Source organism: Amyelois transitella, chromosome 22 (genome assembly GCF_032362555.1).
Source record: "Amyelois transitella isolate CPQ chromosome 22, ilAmyTran1.1, whole genome shotgun sequence".
NCBI classification, from domain to species: Eukaryota; Metazoa; Arthropoda; class Insecta; order Lepidoptera; family Pyralidae; genus Amyelois; species Amyelois transitella.
In genome coordinates, this window is record NC_083525.1 from 3,553,319 (window position 1) to 3,580,249 (window position 26,931).

At 34.9% G+C, this 26,931-nt stretch overlaps 3 protein-coding genes across 3 annotated transcripts in view; 2 read left to right on the top strand and 1 right to left on the bottom strand.

The window, feature by feature from the left end:
* The window catches only part of LOC106134167 (flotillin-2), a 187,284-nt gene that overhangs the window by 26,798 nt on the left and 133,555 nt on the right, over positions 1-26,931 (bottom strand). Inside the window, exons 2-3 of the mRNA XM_013334139.2 lie at positions 11,915-12,009; positions 11,297-11,498 (exon numbers count right to left, since the gene is read on the bottom strand). Of these exons, the coding sequence (XP_013189593.2) occupies positions 11,297-11,498; positions 11,915-12,009 (297 nt within the window). The remainder of the gene's footprint in view (positions 1-11,296; positions 11,499-11,914; positions 12,010-26,931) is intronic.
* LOC106134164 (glucose dehydrogenase [FAD, quinone]) lies at positions 14,369-20,663 on the top strand. The gene is made up of 5 exons (XM_013334133.2): positions 14,369-14,478; positions 16,741-16,818; positions 17,679-17,823; positions 18,525-18,695; positions 19,059-20,663. The coding sequence occupies exons 2-5, from the start codon at positions 16,747-16,749 to the stop codon at positions 20,567-20,569; spliced, it is 1,899 nt and encodes a 632-aa protein (XP_013189587.2). The 5' UTR covers positions 14,369-14,478; positions 16,741-16,746; the 3' UTR covers positions 20,570-20,663.
* Positions 22,525-25,699, top strand: LOC132903192 (glucose dehydrogenase [FAD, quinone]-like). Its single transcript, XM_060950812.1, has 3 exons — positions 22,525-24,054; positions 24,137-24,367; positions 24,887-25,699. The coding sequence occupies exons 1-3, from the start codon at positions 22,525-22,527 to the stop codon at positions 25,697-25,699; spliced, it is 2,574 nt and encodes an 857-aa protein (XP_060806795.1).

Here is a 26,931-nt window from a genome sequence, read left to right on the forward strand (position 1 = left end):
AATAATAGGTATATAAAGGAAGATCTGGTGGCATCAGCGCGGAAGAGTGATAGGCTCAAAATCAACAACTTGGGCTTTTCTACTATGGGACAGTTCTACGTGAATGATCACCTCACCCAGAAAAACAAAATCCTATTAAGCAGAGCGAGGGCAATGGCCCGGGAGAAGGATTTCCGCTATATTTGGGTGAAACATTCAAAAATCATGGCCCGGAAGTCAGACACGTCGCCTATATTTTTTATAAGAAGCGAAGGGGACCTTTCAAAAATAGTTTAACTTACTTTAATAATTCATTACTTTTACCACTATATTACATTTATACCATTTTATGCCTTAAGAAAGGAAAGAGACCTATTGTTATTAGTTTGAGTTATTTATGTGTGCAAGTTTTTTCACTATTTAATTTACTTTTTTATGTAATACGTCATATATATTATGTTGTGTTATATTTAAATTACGTTGTTAAAGTTCTACCTAATTTGAGAGTCATTGGCACATTCCGAACCTTTTGTTTACTTTATCGCTTTGAATCATACGTCGGTAGTCGCGGCGTAGCCAGCTTGTCGCCACGCCTTTGTATACTTTATATGCATTCTCGAGATACGCAGTTCTCCCGCATTAGCAACCGATTAAGCGATGATTTAAAGTCGAGTCTCGCACGCACTTTACTCAACTTAAATTTTTATTTGCCTATCTCTCGCGCTATTCGAAAGTTAACATTATTTTATGTTACCCTGCATTCTTATTTTTTACTTGCTACTAAACCTTGCCGTAGTTACAACAATAACATTATTAGCTTTGTTTATTTTATACACATATTTCCACTTACATTTTTTATTGCTATTTTATTGAACGTAGTCGCCAGATGCTATTACCCTTTGGAAAAGTATTCTTTAAATATTGTGCAGGATGAATTGGTATTAATTTTTGTATTGCATTGTGGCTTGGAATTGTTTGGCATTTTTTATCCTAATATTTTACAATATTGGACTGTTAATATTAATATTAGTATAAAGGTTCACAGTAGTCTTATTAGTATGTGGGATATAATATGGATTCACGGAATATAGTAGCATCTTATCAAAATACTCGAGGGCTACGTACTAAAGCGCATATATTTAAACGCAACCTCCTTTTATCAAATTATGATATTATCTCGTTGACTGAGACATGGCTACTTGATGGCTTGAGCGATAGTGAGCTATTCGACGACCGTTATGTAGTATTCAGGCGGGATAGAAATTATGCATTGACAAATGAGCTTTATGGAGGAGGTGTCCTGCTAGCAGTACATCGGGGTCTATCAGCTGTCGAGCGGCCGGAATGGCGTTCGTCGGCTGAGGATTTATGGATAACGATAACACTCAACAATAAAGACAATAACATTTTTAACAAAAATGATGTTAAACTACACGTTTGCACAATATACTTGTGTAAAGAAAACTTGGGAAATTCTTTCAACATACAACTTGCAAATTTTTCTGAAAAATTGTCGTATATTTTTAGTTTGTGTCCGAATGACTTATTTTTGATAATGGGGGATTTCAATTTGAGTAATATCGAATGGCAGGGTGACATTAAATTTTATCAACCTAGCGGAATACATGCGGTGATTCACAATTGTTATTTTTTGATACGTTAACTGAATGTAATCTCAATCAATTTAATTCTCACAGGAATGCTACACATAATCGAATTTTGGACTACATATTATCTAATCATGACCTACATGTATCACACTCTCAACATTCGTTAGTACCTGAAGACCCGCACCACAAGTCCTTGGAAGTTACTTTAAATTCCATTCGTGTTAAGGGTCTTAAGTCTAATACTAGGCAGAAATATCTATATCATAAAGCTAACTTCGCAGCTATTAGTTCTTCTTTAAATGACATTGACTGGGACGCCTCTTTATATAATAATACTTTAGATGAAGCTACCAATACATTTTATAATCATTTATACAGTCTTAGAGATAAATATATCCCCCAGAAAACGTTTACACCAGGCCAATATCCGCCATGGTACTCTTCACCCTTAAAGAAGCTGTTACAGGAAAAATTTAAATTTTTTAAAAAGTTCAAGACATATGGTAATGTCGCTGATCGTGAAACGTTTAATCTTCTACGCAAAAGGGCCAAATTAATGGAACAAGAATGTTATCATAAATTTATCGCTCAATCAGAAAATAATATTATTAATCAGCCTAAATTATTCTGGTCATTTGTTAAATCAAATAGGTCTGGTCTTCATTCCTTACCTTCTTCTTTGCAGTATGAAAGTCAGTCAGTTCATAATGGAAAAGATATTTGTAACTTATTTGCTACTTACTTTCAGTCCAATTTCCTTGATAAAACCGGACCGAATGCTCATGCTATGCATACTGCCTCGGATGAGCCAAGTTCCTCGACTATTAGCGACGTTAAAATAAACTATGATCTTGTTCTGAAACTTTTAAAAGATCTCGATAAATTCAAGGGTGCTGGACCTGACGGGATTGACGCAAGGCTTATAATTGGATGTGCGGATGGTCTAGTTTGCCCGTTGTGCATTCTCTTCCAGCGATCAATTAATGAAGGTGTTGTCCCGGAAATTTGGAAAAGTGCATTTATCACACCTGTGCACAAGAGTGGTAATAAAAATGATATAAAGAATTATAGACCGATATCCAAATTATGCATATTTGTTAAAGTTCTTGAAAAATTGGTTCATGCGGATGTTTATCATGCACTTTCCAACACATTCATGGAAGAGCAACATGGTTTTTTAAAGAAGCGATCAACTACTACTAATCTTTTGACTTTTACTGACTTTGTTACACACAATATGGACGCCGGAGGTCAAGTAGATGCTGTATTTACTGACTATAGTAAGGCATTTGACCGCATTGACCATGACATTCTATTACAAAAACTTTACCTTGCAGGAATTCATGGCAATCTTTATCGTTGGTTCGTATCCTACATAGAAAATCGGTCACAGGCCGTTGCGATTAATGGTTTTTCCTCGGAATGGCGACATGTACCATCAGGTGTACCCCAGGGTTCTCTTTTGGGACCTTTACTCTTTAACATTTTTATTAATGATGTTGGCTCATGTTTTGTTCACTCAAAATTTTTATTGTACGCAGACGATATGAAGATATTTAAAAGTATTAATGATGTTTCGGATTGTCAACTGCTTCAAGAGGACCTTAACAGATTTGATAAGTACTGTCGCATTAATAAACTTGATCTTAATGTTGATAAGTGCTTAACCATATCGTTCACGAGAAAATTTAATCCAGTTTTAAATGTTTATACTTTAAAAAATCAAAATTTGAATCAAGTAAAGGAGGTTAAAGACCTAGGAGTCATGCATGATTCTGAAATGTCTTACGAGAGACATATTAATTATATTGTTAAAAAGGCTCTTAAATTTCTTGGTTTTGTTAAAAGATCTTGTTCGCAGTTTAATAACATAAAAATTTATAAAATTCTTTACTGTGCGTTTGTGCGTAGCTCGTTAGAGTATTGTTCTCAGATCTGGAACCCTCTATATAACGTTTATATAGACAGACTTGAATCAGTCCAGTGTAAATTCTTGAAGTTCTTACAGTTTAAAGCAAAATGTTATGATCCAACCTATGATGCAATATGTAAAAGACATCATATCTTACCTCTTCAAATAAGAAGAAAAATTGCAGATGTATCATTTCTTGTAAAAATAGCTCAGAGTTCTGTAGATACTCCAAATTTACTTAGTAAAATCAATTTAAAAGTACCCAGTCGTACAGTGCGAATTCCATCGTTTCTTAGCGTACCTTTCAGTTCTAGTAACTATAGACAAAATAGCTACTTTATAAGATCAGCAAAAGAGCTGAATAAACTAGCTGTAGGCTCCGAGCTGGATCTGTTCAACTCCAGCCCGAGACAGTTTGTAAATGGGATGTCCAAGGCTTGGTTTAGTCCGGTGGCTTAATGACTCTCAAATGGTTCAAATCTATTTGTCGAATCTATTTTTTTTTTTTTTTCTGGTTCCTTTTGTCCTAGTAATTACGTATGTAGTATGGTTTTGCTGACAGGCTGTTTAGATTTTTACATGTGAAAATATGTAAATGGTCAATAGTCTCTCATATAGTTTTTAAATCATTATTTAAGACTGTATATTTTCTGAATAAAATAAAATAAATAAATAAAATAAAATAGTAACATACCTACTCGAAGTAGTAGGTATAATGTTGCTCATAAACATTATAATTTTTTTAAGAATATCTTGTAACCAATATTACCGTTATTTAAACAAATAAATAGACCAATCACTTCTTAATAAATTGAATATATGTAATATTTTTTGTAAACTGTACAAATCCGACGGTCCTCAAAGTTTTAACTACCTTTCGAATTTCCTCTAGTTTTGCTGACGGTACTCCGACGACGGCAGGTTTCACGCGACCGGGGACTCCTCCGGGCCAGTGACTCAAACGGATCACACAGTCATCGACCCAGATAAATAATGTGAAGAGAATTCCTTTTTCTTTCTCAAAACTTTCAATGTTTCTCAAATCTTTTGTTAAAAAAAATGTTTCCTCTATCGGTATTCATTATCTTCTATATACTTACAAATTCTAAATGGTTATGGACCGTTGACTGTCTAAAGTTTTTCCGTTACTGAGTAACTAACAGACTGATAGACAGACCTAGTAATTTTTATAGTTCTTTATTGCTAAACGGAGATTGAGCATATTAAATTAGGAAATTCGTAAAGGATGCACCACGTGATGAATAAAATATAAGCACTGCGCAAGATGAATTACGGAAATGCATTTCAAGAAATAAACATCAATATTTATTCCCTGAACAAACTATTGTTGCTAACGGAATCTCATTTTCTTCAGATTCACAAAATGGCTTCTAACAACGAAATTTTTAAAAAATACTCAAAATAAATTATACCCCTTTATGTAACACATAAGGTGTCACATATAAAAGAGAAAGCTACAAAAGAAACAAAAAACTTTACTATTAAAAAGATAATGTACGAGTAGTATGATGATTCGACAGACCCTTTTCAGTTTGATTATAAAGATAGCTAAAAATTCAAATTTCATTAAAGAGCAACTGATATATATATTTTCCTCCTGACATATTAATGATGGATTATTGATAGAAGTATGGATTAATCAGAAATAAACCAATGACTTACATATATAACACAAGGACCGACAAAACACATACGATACGAGTAGTTTATAAGAAACATGTCACGATAAAATACGGAACTAATGCAATCAGTGAGCATTTCCGATGTCTTGTCGGAAGTGAAGTGATGGCTATACGGGCTGGGTTAGCAATTAATTTTGTTTAGACCACGTTTTATAAAGAAGATATTATAGTCTCATTTCGCTATTCGACAAGAAATGTAAAGGATGTGAGTTTTAAAAATGTAATTGTAACGGTGTAAATAAGAGCGTTATTTATTTATTTATTTATTATTAAACTTAGATATTTTTACATTACATACATTTAACTGCTACAGTGTAACAAAAACCATAATATGTAGGTTTGAACGTACACTGGCACTCATCGTTGAACATCCATAAGATGTAGGTAGTTTTACAAATGCAATGCTACGCATCGCACCCAGTAAAACACAAGTGAAGAATGTCTCGGTACCACACGGGGTGAATTATGCTTGCTGAATTTTATAAAGAAAGTATTTTTTTAATTTTGTTTTAAGATTTTTGGTATTAATTTCTTCTTTTAATGTTGATGGTACGTTATTAAGTAATTTTGGTATTTGGTATTGTAAAAGTTGTTTTCCATAAAGATTGTTAAATTTTGGTACACTAAAAGTGATTTTGGAAGAACCGCGTGTGTTTTTATTTCTAATTACTACGTTTTGAAATTTTTGATCAAAGTAGTTTTCTGTTAAAATCATAAATTTAACCTGATCGTGGACTGGTAATATCTTACAATAATAGAAAAGTTGATGATAGTTGTTATGATATTTATTTTTTATTTTAATTGGTACTATTGCCTTTAATATTCTACATTGCAAGTGGTATATTTCGTCAAGGTGTGATTTGCTCGTTCTACCGTAGCTACTTAAACCATATTGAATTATTGTTTCGCCTAATGCTTTATATAAGTTAAGTAATATTTTATATGGAATTTTATTTCTAACCAAAGAAAATTTTCCTAAGATAGCTCGCAACTTGTCACTTACGTAATGAGAATGGTCAGACCATTTTAATCTATCATCAATCACCAGCCCCAGGTATTTATGTCTTTGAACTACTTCTACTGGGGGACATAAGCAGTTATTAGGTTCATTATGAAGGCATGTGTGGTTATGAGCTATCAACTTAGGATGTTCAGCAAGTCTATTTTGGCTTGAGCTTATATACATCAACTTTGTTTTGTCAGCGTTGAGGACTAAACCAGCGTCATGGGACCATTTCATCAATAATGTGAAGTCAGTTTGTAGTTCTTCCAGTGCTGTCTTTAAGTTTTTATTTGCTGATATAAGACATGTGTCGTCTGCAAACTGGTAGATGTCACTTTTTGTAACTAGTTTTGTTGCATCGTTTACATAAGTGATGTAATGCAAGGGTCCCAGAACAGAACCTTGGGCCGTGCCTTTTCTAACGTCTACCTTATCGCTGACATTCTCGTCAATTTTTACCATGTAAGACCTATTTTTCAGATAATCTTGGCACCAGACCTTTAGAGGACCACGTATACCACAGTTATCAAGCTTATCTAGCAAGGTTTCATGGTCTAGTGTATCGAAAGCTTTACTGTAGTCAATGAATACTACTAGAACATGTTTTCGATTGTTCAGGTGTTCATCTATAGTATCTGTGAATTTGGCAAGTAATTGTGTTGTGCTTTTGCCCGTCTGAAAACCAAATTGCCTATCCGTAATAATGTTGTTTTCAGTATAGAACTTATTTATTTGCTTTGAGATACATTTTTCTACTATTTTGTCTATAGCTGAAAGTATTGTTATTTGACGATAATTATTATAGTCACCAATATTGCCTTTTTTATGGATAGGTCTAACTATTCCTGTTTTAAGTTGATCCGGATATTTCCCTTCTTTTATAGTACTATTAATGAAATGTGCCATAACTTCTGCTATATCTTTCTCAATATATTTTAAATCTTGTGTTCTTATCTTATCTACCCCTGGTGCTTTTGATGAGTTCAAAGATACTATTTCTTTACTTACTTCTTTAGCGGTTACGTTTTGAAATCTACATGATACATTTACTGGACTTGTGTATAGTTGTTTGTTAAGAAGTCTAACGTTGCATTTTGGGATAATGTTTTTAATACTATTTGAAAAACACGAAGCAAAACTATTTGCTATTTCTTTTGTGGTAATTTTATTTTTCAAAAAAGCATTTAATATAATTGTATCTGCAGGTGCTTTATCTCTGCCTGTTATTTGGTTCAGTAATTGCCACAAAAGTCTAGGATTGTTTTTATTTTTAATTATGTCAAGACGCAGTTGTTTATTTTTATTTTTATTTATTAATTTATTTGCAAAGTTTCTAGATGAATTGTATTTTTGTTTTAGAATTAAATTTGATGAATCCAATGTCCATTTTATAAATAACTTATCTCTATATTCACACGCGTTTTTAATTTTTTTGTTCATCCATTTACTATTTACTCGAGTATTATTAATTGGTTTCTTAATTTTAATCATAGCTTTATTATAGCATTTCTGTAAATTATCTACTATAATTTTATATATTTTCATTGGGCATATAATATTTTTGATCGGTTTCCAATCTATTTGTTGTAAACTATTGTTGAGCGTTTTTATATCATATTTTGTAACATAATTGAAATTCACCCGTGTGTCACCTGCCGACAATCCATTTTGTATGGCTACTAATGCTATGAGGCGATGATCAGCCAGTGTCGTTCCGAGTGCCCCTGTGTACAAAGCTAGTGAGCGGGATCGGGCATAAATATGGTCGATACAAGATTTACAAATTCTGTTGTTTACTAGTTCTATTCGTGTGTACTCATTGATCCCGCAAGCTAATCCGTGACTGTACATAGTGGTATTATAAATATGTTTTACAGGACTATTGTTACGCAAGTCAATGTTTATGTCTCCCAGTAGGTATAGATCACATGCATTGCCTATGTTACGTAATAGGGAATCAAGTTCTTTAACAAATAAATGTTTGCTATTTTTAGGAGGACGGTAAATACAGCACAGTGTTGCGGAATAACCGAAAGGCGTAGATATCGTTCCTATGAGATTTTCGCAATGTTTTAATTTTTGATTTTTTCTCTGAAATTTATGTTTTTTGTGTATATAAATAATGATACCTCCGCCCTTCTGATTCCTCCGCAACTCCGTATACATATCGTATCCTTTGAGCTGATATAATGTACTGAGAGGTTCAGATATGTTTACTTCACTTAACATTACAACATCGACAATCCTTGGTGAGACGCTTATACATTGTTCTAATGTGGCAAAATTTTTTATGATTGACCTAATGTTCATGTGAATACATAAAAGTGAAATTTGATTTAAGTTTATTGGCTTTACAAATTCGTTTAAGTCTAAACAATTAACTTGTTCTGATATATCTTCTAAGTTAATATCCATATAGATGTGAAAGTAACTTTAACGTTATTATGCCAATTTTTAATTTTCACCACTTACGATTACGTTGTGAGTTAGAAATGTGTTGTGCTTTGATCAAGTTGGTGGTTTTTATTTTCTTGACGTCTTCTACCGAGCGAATTATAATGGGCTTCTGATCCTCTCCCTCTTTCCGCACCCGAAGGACTCCTTTTTTTATCCATATGAACTTGTAAATGTCCTTCAGCTCCTGCTTTGTATACCAAAGTAGATGTTTGTTGTAAGATGTTAAGGCTTCGCTTATAAACACTCTTTCATTCGCTTTGTTCGGATGGTTAATAATATCTGAGACAGTTATCTTAACATTATTAGATTTTATTGCCGCCAGCCATGATGATTGTGTCTGCTCCGACTGGAGTTCTACCAGCACCGGGCCTGGGCGTGTGTTATGTCCAGGCAACCTTTTTGTTTGTTTGATGTCACTGCTGTTTACAGATAGGACGTCAGCCACTTTGGTAGTAATTTCTAGTAAGTTCTCATTATCAGTCGTTGGAACGTTATGTATTTCGATGAGATTACCTAGTTTTTGTTGCTCCATCATTTGAATATGCTGCTCGAGTGCCCCCACTCTTGTCTCGAGGTGGTTGTTCCTATTTGTAAGCTCAGTATTCTTCTTTTGTAGATCAGAAATAATACCCTGCATTATATCTATGCTTGACACCAGCTCATCCATTTTGTCTGACTGATACTGCAACGATTGAGTTACTTCTTTCATCTCTTTCTTCATAGTTTTTTCCATTTCTTTCGAAATGTCACTGAGCAATCTTTTCATGTCTATTTGCATGGTTGGAGGTACCGGACAATCCTCATCGGCCTCGTCGTCGCTAGGTACAATGATAGATCGACGTTGAGCGGAATTATTTTGGCACTCTTGGCAGGTCCATTCCAGGTTGTCGGTAGCTCTCACAGCTGAGAGTTGTTTGTTGGTGAGACCAGTACACTGATTAGTTAGATGCACTACCTTTTCACAACGATTACACTCTAATCCTGGTTTAGATTTAGTTATGTTTTTGTTACACATATCACATTTGGTTGACATTTTGAGGGTAGAATACGCACAATATTGATTACACTTATACACGGCTTTCGTTTCGGCCTGCCCAACGATGAAATGGATTAAGGAGATTGATAGGTGTAAAATTTTGAGACAGGATATAACAGCGTGATATAGGAATGTTATTAGGAATGGGATAGATGGTTTGGTCATGTCGAGAGAATGAACTAAAGCAGGTTGACTAAGGTCAGGTCAAGAATACTAGAAACTGACCTGCTTGCATAAAGACACAAAGTTGTGGATGATGCGAAAGAAGTGGTTAGGGGTCGTGAAAAGTGGAAATATGTAATCTCTGTCTACCTCTCCGGGAAAGTGGCGTGGTTTTATGTATTGTATTGTATATATTTAGCTATAGATTCTAAAGAATTCAACTAAGGCGAGGATACAGGAAAATTATCTGATCGGTCGGAACTATAGAAACAAAGGCTTGCTATGGTATCAGTTGTAAGTGCCTTGTCAGCGAAGGCCCAATTACACAGCTGGTATTTCCGTAACTGATGACATTGATTTAAAATAAATATAGCTATTACCTAACTCTCTTCAAGTATGCAGTAATTTAAATAAGCATAATACAGAAATGGTTCATTGTTTTAAAATGAACATAAGGTAATTAATAGGGTTCCCAACTGTCACCGAATTACAGAAATCAGCCAAATTAATTTATATATTTCGGCTCATGGACGCATGATACTTTTCAATCTAGACAATAAAAAAGAAATAGCCCAGTTAAGTCCCAGAAAAAAGAAATGGGGCACTCTCCTTCCAGGTTTCTTAAACATAGTTGGTAACCCTAGATATTAGGTATACCTACAGAATATATCATTTTCCACTATTTGTATTAAAATTGAGGGACTGTCCTAAATCAGAGCTCTCCATCGGAACTGGAGAGATAAAGATAAGGCGTAACGCCTATACAAATCGGAATAGATAATATTCCCCTTATATTATTCCTATCATAGTTACTGTTAAGGAATAGCCCCACTGATGGATTTGCCTAGTAAACATTTAAATACTTTTCATAGTGGTCTCTAGTCTTTTTATTTTGGAACCAAATATGTGACCTACTAATTTGATGTTACTTCATACTAGCGACATCTGTGAGATCACTTAAAGAGCGCAATAATCATGAACTAATATTTAAAGCCTATTAAAGAAATCGGAATACAAAAACAACGATTGATAGATGATGAAAAAAAAAGAACGATAGATGGTACAGAATTAAGAAAAGAAAACAACTTAAAGACTTTGAACCCTGCACATAAACATTGCGCGCCTTACATATACCTCTACCAGTTAATTTCTGTAACAACCAATAGATGGCGCTATATTGAAACTTCAAAGGAAAACATTAATGTAAAACTCTGAAAAATCACATGTTCATAACTTTAAAATATACCTGCATATTATTAGTCGCCTGCAGAAAAACCTGGTCTATTGGCAACTTGGCCTATGATTAGTATATTATTATATTTCGAACTCTACAAATATTAGTCATCATAGGCATTTACTGACTTTCGTTTCGGTGTTTATAGCAGTTTCACAAAAACTGAAATATGGGTAAAATTATTGTATCTCTATACTTACCAAGTATAGCTCTCAAATGGCCCTCAAGAGTTTGAAGGATCGTCATCTTGACTTCCCTGACCGTCTTCCCCAGGAACTGCTCGCAGGCGGTGGTGAGCAACTCATCTTCGTTCATGATCTTGCACTGGGCTACCCCCGTGACCGTGAGAGGCACCCCCTGGGCCGTTTCCACATTCTCACACATGGGGTTAAGTGTCATAACCTACGAAAAAAGTACATTGAATAGAATAGGATAGAATAGAATAGAATAAATATATGTACATATATGTGCCGTGTGGTTCCCGGCACCAGTACAAAAAAGAATAGATCCACTCCATCTCTTTCCTATGGATGTCGTAAAAGGCGACTAAGGGATAGGCTTACACACTTGGGATTCTTTTTTTAGGCGATGGGCTAGCAACTTGTCACTATTTGAATCTCAATTCTATCATTAAACCAAAAAGCTGAGCGTGGCATATCAATCTTTTCAAGACTGTTGGCTCTGTCTACCCCACAAGGGATAAAGACATGACCATATTTATGTATGTAGGTATATAATAATTCTGTAAGTTTCCTGAGTGATTAATGTGTGTGGTTAAGCAGACTTAAGTGGACACAGTAAAAGATTAGAAGGTATACCTCAAGTGAGATCCTCTGGACGTCAGTGACGAGCCACCAGGCCCAAGCCCAGCCCCCCACGATCGTGCGCTTCTGCGTGGACCCGCAGCATCCACCTGGGGACAAGCAAACGTTGAATTAGAAGTGGTAATTAAAATGTTCGCTCTCTGCGTAGGGCGGGTTGCCGTTGCTTTTAACTGGATTTTTTTCTGATCACTTTTAATCCAGTAATTTCGTTGAAATATTTAAAAAAATCGTAAAAAAAATACCACATGTTTCTTCGAAAAGACACCAAATGAGAAGGAAAAATTCGGTATGTGGATCCCGAGCACCGAGGAGTACAAACTAGGATCGTACGAAGTTGAGAGAAGGATTCTGTTCACACTTTTTTTATGGAAAATTAAGTAGTCGTTTTAGATGAGCTTTTACGTCCAAAAAAACATAATAAAGGTATAGGAACCATTAATCATTGTAGATCATTCACCTCTTGGGACTACCTTAGAACAGGTTTATTTCCCGTTTGAGTGAATAATCTCATAACGCCTTTTACTTTCTATTGGGGCCGGAACAACAAATTTGGTATCTCACCATATTCCAGAGTCGATGACTACTAAAATGCTATTTCTACTACCGATTTTCCCTGGCTTTGTAAGTGCAGAATGATACAAAAAATAATATTGATGTAACCAATTTGAAGGAAAAGAACACCAAATTATCCTCTTCCTGGTATTGGTCTCGTGAATATACGAGGGCGTTATTACTACTAAAATTGTAAGCTTTACGGAATCAAATTTTTTAATTATGAGAAAATAATATCGGTTACAATAGAACTTGCGCATAAAGTGTAATATTTGTTTGTTAAATGGGAACTCTCTCCAATTTACATTATTCTTTTTTTTATAGTATTTTTTTTTATTTTCGTAAATTGCGGCTGTTTCACCGTCACGACTTACGAGGTTACATTGTGTCTGACCGACAACGAAGTCTTAGTAAGTGGGTGTCTTAACCCTTTAGATTCGGAACCCTAAGAACCAAGTAATTTTCCACACGATAACATCTGTATTTTGAAATTTTGAACTTCAACCCAATCAATTCCGGAGTGTGGACAAGAGAAAGTGTGCCTGTTACGTCACAGTACCTACTCACTATTCCGTAAATCGCAGGTTGACGTGCTTTGCCTGATAACTACCAGTTTTCCGCTACCACATCGAATGTTCGCGTAACTATAGCGTGATTGCAATTTTAGATGTTTGAGTGGTTGATGATAGATCGTATAGGGACATTTTAAATAAATCATACAACATTAAAAGATTTTTTATTTAATTAAAATATCATGAAAGCAATCAAATAATTTTATATTGTTGCAATAAATATGTTAGCCACTTTTACAAAAAAAAATATCTGAAATTGAATGGATCAGATAACTCTTCTTCACTGCTTAAGGTTCTCAAGGAATATAATAAAAGTAAAATTAATGTTTTCTCCAATTTTCATAGTTATATAATGTGTAGCCACGGGCTAAACCCGCGGCTCCACCCGCGTGAAAAGTATCCTATGTACCGTACCTCTCTGCACTCCACACACTAAATGTATAAATTTCATTGAGATCGGTTAAGTGGCTTTGTCGTAATAGACGGATTAACAAAAACTCTTTCACACATGTAATATAAGTATGTATAAAAATAAACTACTGCTTAATATTTTGTTCATAAATTTGCAATAACTGAAATAAAATCCTTATTTCAGTTACTGCAAATACATTTGGTTCTTTAGTTAAATAAAGTTAGGCAGTTAGTGTCAGTATCCTCTACTTACTAAAACCAACTACGTCTAACTTTGACAAAATTCCTGAAAACAATTAAAAATGACAAACCTCCGTGAGTGAGATCACTCGACCGCTATTTGGCACACATTTGAGTACACCTTTACGAGAACACAAATTAAAGACACACATAGATGTAAAACGCACAAGGATATGGAAGGAATTGGATTTCATCATTAGTTCGGATAAAGGTAAATAACTTGGATTACGGCAGGCTTTATTAATTTCAAACCAAACTAAGTAGTACGAGTAAAAATCAAAAACACAAAAAAAACCTAGCAATGCCGCGTTCAGAGTATGGCAGGGGGCATTTTTTTCCTAGCTATTTGATACCTAAAAATCTTTAGCGCCTTTGGGAACCCAAGGTAAACAAACGCCTCCAAGGACACCAAAATCTTAAAAAAACTAGGCGGATTTTTTTCAGATGAATCATATATTTATTGACATCGTATAGTAGTAACTAGTTCGACAGTAGAAATCGTTTCTGTTCATCCAATTACATCAATTTTGTGTAGTTCGGCTTTATTTTCTGTAGACTCTTTAATGTATGACATAGACCCCGCTAACATCAAGCCATTGGCCTACGTACTCCAGTCTCGGCGAGCAAAGAAAGTGGTCGGCACATAACTTGCAGTCTCAACGAATGATTTGAAGCCAAAAAGACTAAATTTACGCGCGAATTCGTTTCCGAACGGTGAAAGTGTATAGTGAAATTTGTTATTATGTTTTGTGTTGTTGTTTTTGTTGAAAATTGTTGTTCTAGGTAAGTGTAATTACATTTCTTGTTTATTTATTTTTTATAATGTTAGAATAGTTTTTTTAAAGACTTATAATATAAACATGACTCACATGACTATTTCAATCCTAATTTCAAAAGAAACATAATAAATTCGTTTCTTATCATGGCCGGCCGGGAACCCGGGACCTGCGGACCTGTTATAGGCAGCTCACAAAGAGCATTACGAATAACAGACACAATCTAAACTTAATACTGATAACAACGTAAGTACTAATGATACAAGGTAGAACTAATCGTTGCTAAAAAGAAAATTGGTGTTGAAGCACTATTACAAAAATCATCGGCTTATCGTGCCTTGGAAAGAAAGCCAATTTATCCTTGTCTTACGTCTAATTGTTATCATCTTAAATATCATACCTAGGTATATATAAACAGCTCAAAGGCTGAAGGGCAATATAGATGAATTTTCTCGTGACTAGAGGGAATTTGTGTGCATCAGAATGACCGGTCACTCAGCATATTTAGCACTGAACTGAACTTCCATATTGCTTCTCTTAGCTACCCATTGTCCTGAAACATACTTATTCGGCATCGGACAAGAACTCCACTGCCAACCACTCAGATATCACGTGTCAGTTTTCACAAGAAATATAGTTAAGTAATATAATAGATCTAAGGTTAGTAATTTTCCAAACCTCTGAACACACTCTGAATTTTAAGTAATCATATTAAATAACACCACCATAAGTGACAAGTGATGGTGCCTAAAACTAATTTATTAAATAATTCAAACAGGTGACTTCTTACATCAGCTTTGACGATCCATATCACAACTTTCTAATCAGTAATGCCAATGAGTTAGCTAAATTATCTTAAGGCATTTTCCATAGGTTCTATCATAAAGAGATAGGAAAATTTAAGAAATCTACGTAGTACTAAGTAGGATTCGCCTATGATAACGATGCAGGTGTTATTATGTAAACAAAAAAACATTCCCGAACGTGTAAATAAAGACCTCATATTTCCAATTACTACTAGTTTGTTTTGCTTCTGTGTTATATTTATATGCATATGGAGAAAGATTGTGTGAAATTTTGTGTTTTTATTAATTATTGAATAAAAAAATTCAAAATATAAGTGAGATAGAAAATCCCATGAGATTGAACATATAAGAATAGCTAGTAAGTTATCTTTGACTTGCGATTATATTAAAAAGTATTTTACCCGCAGCTTCGCCCGCGCTAATTTACCGCCACCTACAAAAGAATACGGATCTTTCGCAAATCCAACGGGGCTTTGTTCTGGCTTCAGTTTTTATCGGGATGAAAAGTACCCTACGTCCTAGTCCATACACATACGCAAAATTTCAAGAAGATTGTTTTAGTAGATAACATGTAAACAGAGAACAAACAAACAAATAAACTTATTTATAATAATTACTTAGTTGAAATTTGGATTTACACCAAAGTATAGATATACCTACGTAAAATTATGTTGTTTTCCTTTTATTTATTGGTCAAAATTACAGAAACGTACGTGCTGTGGATTGTGTAACAATTTCACCGGAACTTTTGAGTTACAACACCGATATAAACAAGTGTAAACTATGTTACGGTTGAAGGCACTACTTTCTATGCTCTTGATCTGATGATGGATTTTCATGAGATATGAGAAAAACAGACTGTTTGGCTCTGTCTACCCCGTAAGAGATGTAGACGTGATTATATGTATGTATATATGGTAAAAAAATGGCGGAATTCATACATTTTTTGACGCCCGCGGAGCCGCCCCCCAAAAATACATATTTCCGTTATCGTGGGAATTTCGAAAAAACCTCTCTTAGTGCATCTCTTTACCATATATGGAACTAACATAATAAACTTACTAACATCTGGGATTTCCTAAATTATAAAATTAGACAAAAAAGGATCTGCCCCTGTTTTGTCTAATTTTATATAATTTAGGAAATCCCAGATGTTAGTAAGAGGCTTTGAATTCTGCAAAACAATAAATGAAATGTCAATCAAAAGCATGTCATACAAAAGTATAATGCCTAATTAAAACAAACTGAAGGTGCCAATTTTTATACGGCCTCCTGTTAACAAGGAAAAGGTTAAAAGTGGGCCACATTGGTCGTTATGCCTCAAAAGTATGTCAACAATGGATAACCGTTACCCCGAACGAGGATGTGCCTCACACATTTATTTTGATTATAACTGACCACGTCTTGAGTCTGTGAAATAATAAGCTTTTTTATCAAAATAAAGATTGTTTTTTTTTCGACAGGTGAATATGAGCGCGATAGTGAATGCCGCAGCCGACGTCCTGTCAGGTTCAGCCATCGCCGCTGCAGCGGGCTCACAGGTTGGTACCCATACTGACTTTATAAATGTAAGCGTGTTTATTTGTCTGTGAAAAGAACTGGACAGGATTTTAATATATTTAACAAATTCAATAGAATATTTCCTTGTGAATAATTTATTTTGTTTTCATTTTCAAGAAACATACATACATTCATATAGTCACGTCTTTATCCTTTGCGGGTAAGACAGAGCCAACAGTCTCCAAAATATGATGTCCAGACCAAAAATTGGTTTTAACAGAAAAAACGGTTTCTTTTTCGGCATTTAAATTTCGATGCATAAACAACCTAATATGTCCAAGTGTTAACGAAACTTAACATAGTTATTAAAAGCACTAATTTCTTAACGCTTGTTGAGCAGCGAAAAATAATAAGATACATCTGATAACGTTTCCTATTAATAAACCAAACATACTATGTTAAAAGAGAGATTCAATCAAAGGAATATTCATGTTTTCAAAAAATTAAAAAATACTTTTAATGCCGGGCAAACTTTACAGACAGTTAACCATGCTATAAAACAATATAACAATTAACCTGATTCAATAGAAAGTGGAGTTCTTGATTTGCGAAAACTTTTATTGATTAGCTCATCTTTTAACGAAATATGTGTCTGTTTTTCAAATCGCGTAGAATTTCAGCAGTTTTTACGCTATAAGAACTAGTTTCCTATGATCATAATCTTAGTGTTCCTCCACCATAAGATATTGTCCTATGTTATGATATTTACTTGTTTCTCTTCCTGTAAAGATTGTAAAAGTCGATAAAGGGCAAGGGTTAAGAATTTGGGATTTTTATTTTAGACAATGGGTTAGTGTTGTGAAAGGGCCTATTGTATTATGTTTATCTTTTCCCCTTTCAGGTGGCATGGTTCATCCCAATGCTGGTAGCGGCTATCGCGTATTATCAGTATGACCAGAACGATCCCGAGGGTCGGCCGGGAGACATCCCGGAAACAGAACTGCTGCCAGAGTACGATTTCATCGTAGTGGGGGCCGGCTCAGCTGGTTAGTGAGTAGCTTTAACTTTTTTATAGGCTAGTAGTACACAAGAAAATCTTATTTTTTAGATGCAGTACATTTCAGTTACTGCAGTTCTTTCGAGGCTCAGTTTCCCTTCATTGTGAATCCTACTACTATTATAATCCTACTACTATTATAAAGGCGAAAGTTTGTATGGATGTATGGATGTTTGTTACTCTTTCACGCAAAAACTACTGAACCGATTACCATGAAATTTGGTATGTAGGTAGCTGAAGACCCAAAATAACACATAGGCTACTTTTTATCCCAGAGTTCCCGCGGGATTGATAGGGTTTCCATGCGGACGAAGTCGCGGGCGGCCTCTAGTATTACTTTATTCTCGTGCATATGCACGTGCGCTTTGGACTGTTAATTATAAGCAATAAGTCAATAAGTGCCATTTAGGGACCAAATTTGTGGACTCAAAAATATTTGTCATCGTAAAACAGACGAACGAACAGTTAATATGTCAATTCTCTGTAAAGATTGAATTGATTTACATTCCCGGCGTAGGGAATTATTGGTATTCTTTCTTTCTCTATACCAGTATATTTAATACTGGTATAGAGAAAGAAAGAATAAGAGGAGGGATCGTGAGAAGTACAACCAACCTTAAGCCAGTATAAACAGTAATATTCATATTATATTAACACCCATATTGATTGAATTTATTACTGTAATTTCAGGAGCAGTGGTAGCCAATCGACTGTCAGAGATTGGACATTGGAAGGTGTTACTGCTGGAAGCCGGTGGACATGAGACGGAGATATCGGATGTGCCGCTCTTGGCTGGCTACCTGCAATTGAGCAAGCTGGACTGGAAGTACAAGACAGAGCCCTCAGGAACTTCGTGTTTAGGTATAAACTAATTGTATGGCCCCATCCATGCCTCTATCAACCTTCAAGGAATGCACTGCTCTCGCGTTTGCTATCTTTACAGCGCACCCTTTCTTGACTCCTTACAAAGTCTCTTTAGTGTCCCTTTCGTTCTGTATTACTATATTACACCTAGCGTAGTCATGCCTACGTATGAGTTGTGAAGTTATGGCAAATATAAAAATTTTCTGGCGATTTTAATTACCGAGTTCTGCCTAGTAATTTTTGTCACAAGTAAAAGATCTCTCTTCATTCGCTCATTTCAGTGGTTTTTGTTATTGGATGAAGAATTTCTTGACTTGAAATTGTACAAAAAATTACTTAGTATATTTTTTATGCTTTCAGCTATGGAAGGAGGACGATGTAACTGGCCTCGCGGAAAAGTACTCGGTGGCAGCTCTGTGTTAAATTACATGCTGTATCTAAGAGGCAACAAGAAAGACTACGACATATGGGAGTCCATGGGAAATAAAGGATGGAGTTACAAAGACGTCCTGTACTACTTCAAAAAATCTGAAGACAATAAAAATCCTTATTTAGCACAAACACCATACCACAGCACTGGAGGGTATCTAACAGTTGCTGAAGCTCCATATCATACCCCTTTAGTCTCAACTTTCATAGAGGCTGGTTTAGAAATGGGATACATGAACAGAGATATAAATGGAGAAAACCAAACTGGATTCATGGTAGCGCAAGGAACTATTAGAGGAGGCAGACGCTGTTCTACTTCAAAAGCTTTCTTAAGACCTGCAAAAGAACGCAAAAACCTTCACATAGCTATGCATAGTCATGTCGCCAGGGTGATGATAGATCCTAGAACAAAAATTGCCTTTGGAGTAGAATTTATCAGAAACAAAATGATACATAGAATACGGGCCCGGAAGGAAGTTATTTTATCAGCTGGAACAGTAAACTCTGCTCAGTTGCTAATGCTTTCCGGCATAGGACCAGCTGAAGAGTTGACAAAACACAGGATACCAGTAATACAAAATTTACCTGTTGGACAAAACCTTCAAGATCACATAGGTTTAGGGGGTTTAGCTTTTATGGTGAATAAACCGATTTCTATTGTTGAACATAGACTGCACACTATGAGTACGTTAATGGAATACGCAGTGTTAGGAGAAGGTCCTTTGACAATCATGGGAGGAGTAGAAGGCTTGGGTTTTGTAAATACAAAGTATGTAAATGCATCCGACGATTTCCCAGACATAGAATTTCATTTCATATCCGGCTCAACAAATTCTGATGGTGGTGAACAGTTACGAAAAGTGCACGGACTTACTGAGCAATTTTACGATGCAGTGTTTAGGCCAATAAACAATATGGATGTCTGGAGTATCATTCCCATGTTGCTGAGACCTAAAAGCAAAGGTTTTGTCCAACTCCGCAGTGCTAATCCATACGACTACCCCTATATATATCCAAACTATTTATCAGATGAAGTGGATGTTAAAACTTTAGTTGAAGGTGCTAAAATTGCTTTTGCTGTGTCTAGGACAAAGGCATTCCAAAGATTTGGGTCATCATTCAACAAGCATGTATTTCCGGCCTGTGTAAGCATACCGAGGTTTTCGGACACCTTCTGGGAATGTATGATAAGACAATATACTTGTACCATTTACCATCCCGTGGGAACTGCGAAGATGGGACCTTACTGGGACAATGAAGCGGTCGTTGACCCTGAATTAAGGGTGTATGGTGTTAAAGGTTTGAGAGTGATCGATGGCAGTATAATGCCTACGTTGGTTAGTGGCAACACCAATGCCCCAATCATCATGATTGGTGAGAAGGGAAGTGATATGATCAAAGAGTTTTGGTTGAAGAGAAGGATGTCGAGGTACTACGCCTGATGATGATGTACAAATCTTCAGTATTTTGTCAGTATTATTTATTTGTAAATAGTTAATTTATTCTAATTTATTTTACATAAAGTGAAGTACTGTGAACAACCATTGAGTTCATCAAAAATTTTTGTGTGTTTGTTCATTTCTTAATTAAACCAAAACATACAAATGTGACATATCTATTTTAGGATGATATACTTACCTACTTCTAAAAACTTTTTACATGAAAAGGATTTCGAGTAAATGTTAAGTACCATTATGAACATAGACACTTGACTGTGAACCACGTGCTGATATTCTTTTCATAGATCAATTCAATTTCTGTAAAAAAGAATAATTAGGGAAAATACAAATGACTAGCGATAAATTAAAAATAAGATGACCATAAATTATATTTAATTTTAAGTGTAATTAAATGATATTACAAAAAATCGTTTGTTGTTTTCGCTTTACTATTAAGAAGACATATCATATCAAGGATAAAAATGGGATATAATGGTGCTACACACACAAACACATACACATATAAGATAAATTTTAAGTTAAAAAGCCATTCTGATGCTTGACTCTTACGATCTGGGGATCAAAAGAAGCTGGCACGTAGGTACTTTATTTTTTTAGTTTTTATATTTTTAAATGGAATTCATTGATGCAGTATATCACCATTCAACGCAATAAGGAAAGAGTAAAGGAGCGTAAAGGTCATTGTTATATTACATTTGATCCTATATAATTATTATTTAATTATGACATAACTCTGTAAACAAATGATGTTTAAAGATATGACTTATGTACACATGGTCATTGACACTAGTCAAGATTATTTATTAACAAATGGGCAATAAACTCGAAGAACTTTACATAAATGCATTACTAGGAGTACTGTACAATAAATTAGCTTTTACTCGCAGTTTTGCCCGCGCGAAATAAGCGACACCTAATCGTGCAAATTTAGGGCCACCTAGAAAAGAAATCAGGTATTCCCAAATCCTACAGTTTTTAAAGGGTTGCAGATTATATGCAAAATTTCAAGAAGATTGGTTCAGTAGATAAACCGTGAAGGGACAACAAACAAACAAATAAACTTACTTTCGCATTAAAATATTAGTTGGATTGGGATTGAGATGCACAAGACTTTAAAGCCATGTTTACCTGGAAGACGGTCAGATAAAAGACTCTGTCTACCCCTATATTAAACAAATGCCTCACAAGTAACAAACGATAATATTGTAACCCATCAAAATGTCGTAATGGAAACAAAAGACTGAATGCGCAAAACTGCTGATCAGCGCCACTTTGTTTTAAAAAATAACATAGAGTATTCGCTACAACAGAGTAAAATCGTTTTTTTCCTGAGCTGAAATATTGTTATATTCTTTTATAACTAGTAAACCTAGCTCTTATGGATTAATTAAGCATAACCTCTAACAGCCTCTTTATTTAGGATTTGCGCTTTATATAATAGAAAATGAACGATTGATACTAAAATTATCAACTTATAAATACATCATACTTCTGGAAAATATAACATAAGGTATTTTTCCTTGATGAACCTAAATATATAAATAAATAAAAAAATATGTACGGCGTACATATAATATATTACGATATAATCAATGAAAAATATGATATACATAACAGCTTTAATGATTTAATAATAACTGTTAATAACGCTGTGCATGCTATAGTAATTGAGTATAATAAATAGTATTTTTATATGGATTATTTACCAGTTATGATAAAAAAAGTTGTTGACTCAAAATTTATGTAAAAGATAAATGGCTCTGAGTATAAGCATACTCTGTACACACACAAAAAGAGTGCGACAACCTGATTCGATGCACAATACATAACTTGCTTCATCAAATTAGCTGAATCAGCCGTCATTCATTATTTGTTATATCAGTCGTACGACGTTGGCCAGTCGGAAATTAAGTCCATGTAAATTGTAAAGTGCAACTATGTCCAGTTACGGGCAAGTTTCGCCGATTCGGCCCATCATCTCAAATACCAGGATTATGTTCAGTCTCCTTCCTGGCCTCGGAGCTATGATAATCTTCAGAATGGCAATACATTTGTACAGACCAGACATTGAAGATGCTGAACACAGAGTTAAAGATTATCCGTTCGACCATTTGTACGATTGTTACGACTTCATCATCGTTGGAGGTGGTTCGGCAGGTAGCGTACTAGCTAACAGACTTTCAGAAAACCCACAATGGACAGTCTTGCTCCTAGAAGCAGGTCAAGATGAAAACGTATTAGCAGATGTGCCGGCAATGTTCCCTGTGCTGCAGAGTTCGTCCATAGACTGGCAGTTTGTGACGGAACCTAGTGATTCATATTGTTTAAGTATGGTGAACAACCAATGTAAGTGGCCACGTGGTAAAGTCCTCGGTGGATCTAGTGTGTTAAACGCTATGCTATATATAAGGGGGAATAAACGCGATTACGACTACTGGGCGGAATTGGGTAATCAAGGCTGGTCGTATAAGAGTGTGTTACCATATTTCTTAAAAGCAGAGGACATGACGATTCCTGCTTATCAAACCGACCCTTATCATTCAACTGGTGGTCCTTTAACGGTTGAGTATTTTAAATTCGAGCACCCAATCACTGGTAAAATCTTAGAAGCTGGTAAGCAACTTGGTTATAACATCTTGGATGTGAATGGAGAATACCAAACTGGCTTTACAAGATCGCATGCAACTGTTCGTGATGGACTTCGGTGTAGTACAGCAAAGGCCTTTTTGAGGCCAGCTAGTAAAAGACCTAATCTGCATGTTAGTGTTCATTCATTAGTTGAAAAAATACTTATAGATGAACACAAAAAAGCGTATGGAGTAAAATTTGTTAAACATGGTCAACAACGTATAGTTAAAGCAGGCAAAGAAGTGATTTTATCTGCTGGAGCCATTCAGTCTCCACAACTGTTGATGTTATCAGGGATAGGAGACGCGGAACATCTCAAAGAAGTCGGCATTTACCCAATAGCCAATCTACCAGGAGTGGGAAGAAATCTGCAAGACCACATAGCAATGGGAGGACATTCCTTTCTATTTGACAATCCTTATGATAATGGTACTGATTACTGTTTTAATATCAAGACTGCCCTTTCTATAAACAGTTTAGTTGATTTCGCATTACATAAAAGTGGGATGTTGTATAGCATGATGGAAGCAGAAGCTATGGCCTTTGTTAATACAAAGTACCAAGATCCTAATGAAGATTATCCAGATATACAATTGTTTATTGCTCCAACAGCAGACAACTTAGACGGAGGTTGGTTCGGAAAGCGAGCTAATGGATTGACAGATGAAACATACGCAGAATTGTATGAAGATATTTTATTCGATTCATCATTTTCTGTTGTGCCATTGTTGCTTAGACCAAAAAGTAGAGGTTATTTGAAATTAAAAGACTCAAATCCATATTCACCACCACTTATATATCCGAACTACTTTTCAGATCCGCAGGATATAAAGGTTTTGGTATGTATATTATTGGAGTTTTATTTGTATTAAAACAAATTTATTTTATATGTGAAATGCGATAATCATTTCTTATTTTCAGGCGGAAGGCGCTCGGATTGTCCAAGAACTAGTGGAGCAGCCAGTATTAAGAGAGCTCAATGCGCGTCCGAACCCAAACCGAAACCCAGGCTGCGCCAAATATAGCCTGATGTCGCAAGAACATTTGGAATGCCAAGCGAGGCATCACAGCCTGACGATATACCATCCAGTCGGCACCTGTGCAATGGGACCCGTTGATAGCTCTAATGCTGTAGTTGATCCAAGGTTGAGGGTAAGTTTAAACGTTGTTCCCTTGGTCTTATCATTAGTTTTTTCTTCATAGTAGTAAGCAGCTGTAGTCTATACGTATTAATATTTCGAGTATAAAGAGACTATTTTTGTAAGTAACAAATAATCACAAAAACGAATGAACAGATTTTAATGTAATTAGGCACAGGTTGTTCTGGAGTACATAAGCTACATTTTATTCAAGAAATTTTTATGGGAGTGAAGCCCTGTTTGCCCTGTTTACAAGGAGACTTTGACGTAGTTCCTTTGTTGAAAAGTTGAAAAAATTTTGACTATTTTTCCGAATAATACCGACGGGACTTTAAACTTACGAACACAGACACATTGGTAAATTAATAAAACCTTGCAACGCACTAAAAACTCAACTCTCCAAGCTATGTTATAGTTTGCATATTTAATAGTGATCTGAATTACAAGGAACTTTATTCACTTAAAGCGAACGTCTCGTTAATTTTCACATGACATCAACGGAATTTTAACATTATTTTTTCAATTATCCCAGGTTTACGGAATAAAAAACTTGCGGGTTGTCGACGGCAGTATCATGCCCACTATCGTGAATGGTAACACCAACGCACCAATCATCATGATCGCAGAGAAGGCATCTGACATGATTAAGGAAGACTGGAGTGACGTTACCAACTATCAATTCACTAGCTGTGCAATACCGTACAAAAGACAACAGGAAGACAAAGAAGAAAGTGAAGGGTTAAGAAAAGATAAACTTAATGTCACTCATCCGACTCCTAATCTGTTTAATGAAACTTATGAACTATTTCCACAATTAGATGACATTGAAAATAATAGTAAATCTAAAATGAAAGATGATAAAACCAAACAGGTTAATAAAATTAAGCCTGTTCCTAAACAGTTAGATGATAAAACTTTCTTGAAAACAAATGGTAGCCGACATAGACAAAACTCAAAATTCAATCAGAAACCTTTCCAAACTACGAAGTTTAAAGAATCTACAGCAAATCCCACTTACATCCCGGTTTATCCTTACATAGACGAATTTGGAAGACAATTTTATTCTCCATATCCATATTGGAGCGATCCAAGTCAAACCAATGATAATAGTAATTGGTATAATAAGTTTATTTATCCTGGAGTTAAGAAAAATCCTTTTAAGAAATACGGACCGCGAAAACAGAAACCAAGTATTCAAGAAGTATTAAATCCATATAATTATCTTACATCATCATTCAAAGATAAAAATGTTTTTTATGAAACTAAGGAGGTAGCCACACCAAAAGGGCGTGAGTGTAAGGTCTGGTTATATTATGATGGTGTGAAATATGAAGTATTTTTGTAGCTCGTTAGAAATGATTAAACTATTATAGACCCAGTGTAATGATTAGATCAGTAATTGTTATTTATTAATATATTGTTTGTAGTAACATATTTCTGCGTTTTATTTTGATAATAGATCCAAGTACGTATATTTTGACAATACGTTTCCGATTTGGTAATAATTTTGTTGCAATAATTCAGTTAGATTAATAATAAACAGTGATGATCTTATTTCAGTGTGAGTGCATTTGACCCATAGAAAACGGAATGATACTTTAGTTAGTACCTATATTATAACCTTAGTTGGATTTTTTGTTTGACTTATAGGCTAATTTATACAAACTTCAATGAATGAAGATTCAAACTTCAGAATTAAGATGAGATGAAGATTCCTTTTAAATAAACAAATAGCCTCATTGCAATCATTTTTTAATTGTTTTTTATCATCATCTAGAGATATACGCATCAAACCAGTGATCTAAGTACAATTAACCACTTAAGTATAGGAACTATTGCAGATCTATAGGCGAGTTTATAAATGCATCCAAGTGACTGCATTCATGCGGTGTGCAGTTCGCGAGAGGACGATGCACCCGTCACACGTCCAGTGAAATTTCTATTTACCGTAAGTGTTTTAAGTGATTTTGGAAAGTCATTGAGGTAATTATTATGAATACCAACATCCATTAATACTAATATTATGATTGTAAAGTGTGTTTGTTCGTTTGTCGCGGATAGGAACACGGAACCTATTTCCATTAAATTTCGCATATATGTATATGGAGTACGGAGGACATAGAGGATACATTTCATGCGGGCGGTACCGTGAGCGAAAGCTAGTATATATGTATAACCAGTATTTCAAATTTTTCGGTATGATGAATATATTAAAAAAAAATACTGGCCGCGATTAAGTGATTTTGTATAATAATTTAAAAAAGTCATGTCTGCTTATCACGCTGATCTCTAGAATTACTGGACGAATAAGATTAAACTATTTTTTGCTGTAGGTATAGCTGTTAACATGTAAGGGCTCGTTCAATGTGTTATATATTATTACATACATACATATTATTATCTTTATCAGTTACGAGGTAAACAGAGCCAGAGAAAAGGAAGTGTGAAAGCACATCGCCTTAAATAAGAATTCTAAGATTGTAAGCCTTTCCCTTGATGGACTTTTACAATATAGGTATTATTAACCTATTAAAATTTGCTTTTATTCACATATCTATGATTTTACACTTTTTATTT